This window comes from Volvox carteri (genome assembly GCF_000143455.1).
Source record: "Volvox carteri f. nagariensis unplaced genomic scaffold VOLCAscaffold_47, whole genome shotgun sequence".
NCBI classification, from domain to species: Eukaryota; Viridiplantae; Chlorophyta; class Chlorophyceae; order Chlamydomonadales; family Volvocaceae; genus Volvox; species Volvox carteri.
Window position 1 is genome coordinate 1 of NW_003307590.1, and position 7,341 is coordinate 7,341.

General features: G+C 54.4%; 1 protein-coding gene across 1 annotated transcript; it reads left to right on the top strand.

Moving 5' to 3' along the window:
• Positions 1-339: 339 nt before the first annotated feature.
• On the top strand, positions 340-594 carry cyc52 (guanylyl and adenylyl cyclase family member; the record flags this gene model as incomplete). Its single annotated transcript, XM_002954874.1, has 1 exon — positions 340-594. A coding segment is annotated over one exon (255 nt), but the record flags the coding sequence as incomplete, so codon positions are not given.
• Positions 595-7,341: the final 6,747 nt, after the last annotated feature.

A 7,341-nucleotide genomic window follows, 5' to 3' on the forward strand; every position in this document is an offset into this window, starting at 1 on the left:
GAGGGGGAGGGGGAGGGGGAGGGGGTGAAGAGGGCCTCATGGGTGCGTTGCGCCCGGTGGGTGCAAAAAATATGTGTTGACGGGAAGGAGGGGAAAGAGGGTACGAGCATCAGAAGTACGGCAAATTGCTTTCTCTCTCTCTCTCTCTCTCCTCCCCCATCTGCTTCTCCTCCATCACCGAGGCGATTTGGGTCACGTCCAACTGCACCCAAGCCAACCAACCCTACACTAACCCCCCCCCCCCACACACACAAAGCATACTAAAATCCTAACAAAAAATTCCAAATTTAAATTCCCAAACCCGATTTAAACCGGCCTAAAACCCAATATTCATAACCCCTCCATGCAGGCCTTCACTCGGGTCCTGTGGTGGGCGCCGTGGTGGGTTTTAAGATGCCACATTTCTGCTTGTGCGGGGACACCGTCAACACGGCCAGCCGCATGGAGTCGAACTCCAAACCCATGCGCATTCACATCAGCGATTCCACGGCCGCCCTGCTGCGGGCCTCTGACGAGGGATTCAAGCTGGAGCGGCGAGGAGTTATCCAGATCAAAGGCAAGGGTCCCATGCTCACACACTGGCTGCTGACGGAAAGTGAGGTGGCGGAGGCGGAGGCGGTGGCGGCGGCGGCGGCTAACGGCGGCGGCGGCTGCCAGCAGCTAGGTACTGCAGCGGGGGAAGCGGAAGCGGCGGCGGCAGCGGGGACGGAGGAGGCGCCGCCGCTGCTTGTGGACCCGCTAGCGGACGCCGCTGTTGTTGGCAATACATGGGTGGCGGCGGCGGCGGCGGCAGCGGCGGCGGAAGAGCTTGATGCGACGCGGACCGTTCCAGACATGCCGTCGTTGCTGTCATCGGCGTTAGGGATAGCGGCAGGGCATACGTCGTACAGCGGGACGCCGCTGAGCGGTGGCGGCGGCGGCACCGATCAAAGCTGCGCCTCATCTCCTGGCAACCTGGCGAACAATGTACGGCGAAGACTGAGCGAGTTTGGCAATCCCGGAGGTGGCGGCGGCGGCGGTGGGAGCCGCTTTCAACCGACGTTCCTGCCCGGCCGCGAAAACAACAACAACAACAACAACAACAGCGGCGGCGGCGGTGTCAGCTACGTAGAGGCCGGCGGCAGCTGCGGCGGCGCGGTCTCCATGACCTGCAGCGGCAGTGGCGCAGCAACCACCAAGAAGCACCGTACATCAGTCGACCTGCGGTTGTTTCAATCACACGGCCGACGCTCCAAGCCCGGGAAGTGACCGCCGCCGCCGCCGCCGCCGGAACGCCGCCGCCGCCGGAACGCCGTCGCCGCCGCCGTCGCCGCCGCGGCCGCCACCCGTCATCTCTCAAGGGTTCCGCTGGTGTTGGCGGCCTTGGCGGCGGCGGGGGGTGCAAGCTGAAAGCGTGTAGCGCTCTCTGACGATGGCGGGACCAGAGGATGGTCGTACTTGTAAAACGCGCGCTAAGGCGGCGGCAGGGGAGCGGCCGCCACCCGCAGGATTCAGGATCCAAAACCTGGGGTCCTGGATCCAGGATGGGTGTAGTGTGAACAAATAACACGCCCCCTCGAGCCTCATTGTCACTTTCGCCTCTCGTACCCCTCCTCCCCTCCCTCCCCCTCCCCCCACGGGAGACTTCGCAACGCACCGCCACTACCAGCACCAGCAGCACCGCCACTACCAGCACCACCAGCAGCACAATTAGCTATGCAACGTGCAATCACCAATCCATCTTGTTTCCGTTTTCCCTCATCACTGGAATCAACTAAGGACATTTGCCTATTGTAAGCATCATCATCGCCATCGTCATTATCGCCATCATATGTCATCATCGTTCTCAGGCCATGAAAAGAAAAATGTAGAAAATTTTTTTTATATTTGCGCTCTCAAGCAAATGACAAAGGTGTTAAACGTGTTTTTGCTTTTGCCGTTTGACGAGGGCAGTGTGACGCGATGGTGTGCGCCTCGCAGATGACCGCCAGTTAGTTAGGGGTCGTTGGTTTTCGGATATCTCTCTTCTCATGTTCGCACGCCCCCTCCCCCCCCACCCCAACGTGGGTTAGCGTGCGCTCTGGTTGCTGTCACCCCCCCTTTGGTATCCGGTTGCACCCTTCGGTGATCTAACCCCAAGGGTGCCGTCCCTGTCGGTTCAGGTTTGAAATCGCCGTACTGCCGTACTGGACGATTGGTCGTAATATGTAGTTGATGAGGAATGCCAACGGACTAGAGACATTGGGAATTTAATTGCTCTGTCGCGGAGGAGGGGCGGAGGTAAAAACAAATGACCGACCGACCGACGTATTGATCATCGTCATTATCATCATCATTAACATGTCATGAGTGTTTTTTTAGATGTACTGCTTTCCCCACGCAGTTCTTTTTAAGGGGGGAGAATCTGTCCGTTACAGACGGAAACTACCCGCAAGCAATGGGCTGAAAGACAGGCTTCAAGCTATCGGCTTGCGTAGTTGTGGGAGTGTCAAAGGGTTTAAAGGGTTTTGCATATAATAAAGGGTTTAAAGGGTTTTGCATATATATATATATGTGCGTGTGCGTGTGCGTGTGCGTGGAATAGTGGTATGAAACTCGGACACCCCGGGAGCTGGGGAGGTGGGGGAGAAATATTGGGTGGGGAGGGAGGAGGGAGAAGAGGAAGGGGGGGGCAAGGAGCGCGTGTTCTCGGCCCATAAGGCCCCAGGCCAACTGCCTGTCTGCATTTATCTCGTAAACACACATGCCCAAACATACAGGTGCACACGCGTTGCCCTGCACAGGAATGACCTGAGCTGCTTGGTGACCTTGTGTGCGTGTGTAGTTATGTTTACGTATGTGTGTATGTATGTATAGTTACTATATAATGTTGTTGCGTCATCATTGATTAGTTGTCGTGGTGCACATGCGCGTACCGCTGCGAGGGGGGGTTGGGAGCGAAAAGGGCTTTTCATCCTGTGTGTGTGTGTGTGTGTGTGTGGCCGGTGAGATTTCTGTGGACGCGCGGATGTCCGTCTGTCTATCTGTCCGTACGTCTGCCTTCAAACTGCAGAGCGGTGGGGTAATGTATTTTCTCTTGACCACCCGCCCGTCTTGAAGGTCTTGAAGTGCATTACACGTCATCATGATGATGATAATAAACAGCAGGCAGCCAGTGTGCCAGCAGGTTTAGCACAGCAGCAACGGTCGGTGACGAGTAACAGCGACGGTGTCGTGATAGTGGTGGTAGTGGTAGTGGTGGTGGTGATGGTGATGGTGCGTCTTTGGTTTTGCAGGTGGTGCGGATTCCGAAGGAAGGAGGACGTCTGATGTCTTTTCAGTCGTCGTCGTCAATCAGCCTAAATAAGAATCGTGGACTGCTCCCCTTACCCCCCCAGAACAGCCCAAACGCCGACGCAACACGGTGTGTGGATGTGGGTGTTTGCGTGTCATGCTTTTCAAGCTTCCTTGTTTACCATTGCGTTGGTGGTATTCTGTCTGTTAGGACTGCTGCTGCTGCTGCTGCTGCTAGCCGCGTGTGGCTGCTGCTTGTTGCTGCTGCTGCTGCTGCTGCTAGCCGCGTGTGGCTGCTGCTTGTTGCTGTTGCTGCTGCTGCTGCTAGCCGCGTGTGGCTGCTGCTTGTTGCTGTTGCTGCTGCTGCTGCTAGCCGCGTGTGGCTGCTGCTTGTTGCTGTTGCTGCTGCTGCTGCTAGCCGCGTGTGGCTGCTGCTTGTTGCTGCTGCTGCTGCTGCTAGCCGCGTGTGGCTGCTGCTTGTTGCTGCTGCTGCTGCTGCTGCTGCTAGCCGCGTGTGGCTGCTGCTTGTTGCTGCTGCTGCTGCTGCTGCTAGCCGCGTGTGGCTGCTGCTTGTTGCTGTTGCTGCTGCTGCTGCTAGCCGCGTGTGGCTGCTGCTTGTTGCTGTTGCTGCTGCTGCTGCTAGCCGCGTGTGGCTGCTGCTTGCTGCTGCTGCTGCTGCTGCTGCTGCTGGTGTAACCGGTGCTTTTTTAGTGCTGCAAATGCTGCTGGGGCCCTTTCTTATGTGCTATTTATCGGAGGCTGGCTTATATATATGTGTGTGTGTGTGTGTGTGTTCACTGGGTCTATGTTTTGATGCAGGGGGGGGAGATGTCGTGTGGATCGTGTAGCTACGTGTCATCATCTCATCGTACGTCACCGTCGTACAAAAATATCTATCCCGGCCGACCCCTAGAATGGGCGGAACAGGAGGAGGGGGCGGTGAACGAGGGGAGGAAGGGGAGGAGGAGAATTCTCCTTCGAAGGAGAATGGAGAAATACTTGAAATGCAAGACACGCGTGTGCTTGAAGATGTAGCAGCTGGCCTCGCTGAAAAGGCCTCTCGAAATGCTGGCGGAGCGCCTTAGAGCGTATTGACGTACTGTGTGTCGTACTGTGTACCCCCAACTACTTCATTCTTCCCCTTTTGGAGGAATCCGACTTGGGCCCTTACTCGGGCCACACACACCGGCCTGTGCTTACCATTGCCTTCGGCATTGGGGTCGGCTTTGGGTTCCTCATCCATTCCATCACGTTATGTGCCCGATTCGCATGCATCTAGCCGTCTTTAGTTTTATTAAGGTAGCATACGCCCCCGGACTGGGGACGAGCGTACGGCAGGGTCCAGTAACATGAGCTCCGCCGGACCGCCAACCGAACGCCAACCGAACGCGCCACGAGGAGGAGGTTAAACATATTATACATTATATTATATTTACGATTATGATTGTGTCTCCTTATGGATTTTGTCTTGTGTCATGAGCCGGACGCCTTGCCGAATTCCTCGGCCCGACCCCTTGCACGTCCTCTGAAATCTGAAAGATAATTGAAATTAATTGAAATATCTGTGTTGAAATAAGTTTGGTTAAGTTTAAAGGTTGAAAAGTGGGTCAAGTAACCGTCTTAAGCCGAAAGCCGAAAGCCAACCAGTCAGCTTTGATAAATAGAAACTAATAACACTACTGATGGGCGACGGGGCCGGTCGATGAGGCCTTCGAAGGCCGCGTTGTCGCGATGCAGTCTCTTGGGGTACAGCGGCCGTCGCCCGTCTGGATAGCCGGCCGGGGAGATGGCCTAACCTTTATCTGACACGCTGACACGCCTAGCGCGGGGCACGGGGGCGCGGGGCACGGGGCGCCCCCCCTACTTGGGGGGTAGGCACCTCCCAGTAGGTGCCCCTGCGTGTCCGTATGCCCGGAATCTCGCCAGCCCCTGCTTTCCCCCATGCGCCGCGCGTACCTACAGCTGCGTTATGATTATATGCATGCATGGGCTGCGGCGAATCGGCGCGCGAAGCCCCGGCGGGACCGAAATGGGACCTTACGTGTTCCTGACCCGCCTAGCCTCCTGCCGCCTGCGTGTCCGTATCCCCGATTCCTCGCCAGCCCCTGCTTTCCCCCATGCACCGTGCCTACCTACAGCTGCGTTATGATTATATGCATGCATGGGCTGCGGCGAATCGGCGCGCGAAGCCCCGGCGGGACCGAAATGGGACCCCTGGGACAGCCAAGAGTGTATCTGCATCACCAAGGCCACATTGCCGGATGGTTGCAAAGACTCGCCTCTCTGCTTCAAGAGCGTCATCTGTTTCCCGCTCCAAGGCTCTGTTTCCTGCTGCTAACATTCAAAGGCGAGGTCCCCGACGGCCGCAAAACACTCTAAATCAATTATACCATCAAAATCTTTACTGCGTCTTCATTGTAAAAATTAGCTGGATCATAGCAAACAGGGCGTCTTCAGGGGTTGACAGTGGACATCTCTTGGCGTAGCCGCGCAAACTGTCATTGCATAAATGTCTTTATTCCCTTCATAATGCGAAGCAGGATAATTAGAAATATGCAAAGTTCGTTGTTCTATTTTTTTCTATTTTTGGGTGGTTGCGTCCTGGACTGCGCGCGGTCCAGGACGCGGTCCAGGACGCCGGTACGGCAGTCCGGGGCCCCCATGATATCTATTAGGTATCAATGTCTTTTTCAGTCAATCATAGCTATTACATTTTATCACAGTTACGTGTTTTTCAGCCAATCATAGCTATTACATTTTATCACAGTTAACCATCATGCACATGATGGTGGATCGTCGATCCAAACCCATTCCTCTGCAGAGCCGAATTGACGACTTCGGGATCTTAAACATGTACACGTGGTTTTGATACCAACTGTAGTAGCTGGCCTCGCTGAAAAGGCCTCTCGAGATGCTGGTGAAGCGCTTAGAGCGTATTTATAGGAGTTCGTGTGCCGTACTGAGTACCAGCTACTCCACGGGAGAAGAGCGATGTTCCAGAAGTGTTTTTGGTATAACGTACACCTTTATCTTTACCCGCTCGGGTTGGCTGGCCCGTGTGAAATATGGTACGGCAGTAATGTTAACACAGAATGGTGATAGTTCATGTACGGCGTTATCTGTACGGGCAAAATACAGTTTTCTTACCTCTCTTACTATCATCCGTCCACACATACCGTGTCGAAGTCGTATTTATGTCAATGTACAGCTACTGGTTGTGATGTCCCGTTCAGCAGCCCAACCAAACAATGCAGTACTAGTAGTAGTCCTAAAATCAACAGCTAATGCCGCTGAGTGTAGAATCTAGGGAAGCGATGGTGCCCCCTATTGAGTCGGTTACTCAAACCCTAGTGTCGAGGCTTGGTTGGAGATGGGGTGTAGGGCCTCCAATCCGATTCCAACAATTATCCGTTAAAATAGCGACTAATATGCAACTTTCACCTTTTTCGATGGCTCGCCGTGTGGCCCATACCCTTTTCATCAAAGAGGCGACGGGTTCTTCTGAGATATTGGATGAAGCTATTCTTCTTTTGCAACGGACATTCCATCGTTTATGGTTTCATTTACGGTGGGAAAATGAACAAAAAGAGATTTGGTGGCGTCTTGCGGTTGATGGGGTGCCTATGTTAGGAAATTCCCATCTTAGGATGTCGCGCCCAACGATATGTGGTTGTGGAGGTTATCCAATAGGTTCAGTGGGAGGTGTATCCCCTCGCTATCATCATTTCTGGGCCTGTCCGGTGGCACAGGCAATAGCAGATCAACTTACTCTTTCAATAGGATTGCCAGTCTCAAGGGAGCAACTTTGGCTTATCCAAGCCCCACAATCAGTGCAACAATGTCTTTGGGATGTTGTGGCTCTTGCTGCGGTGTCAGCCATGGAGCATGGGAGACGTTATATGGCTGCAAACATGAAAACCAACCCGGCACTGTTACCTGGTCCTTCCCTTACGGAAGAAGCAATTTGTCGAGTTATTGTTGATTTTTGGGGCCGCATTCAGGGTTTCGCAGCTTTAGGAATTCCACGAAAAGGTTGGGAATCCGTTGGCGCACATCACCCCTTTTTGAGGATTATATCTGGCAAATTGA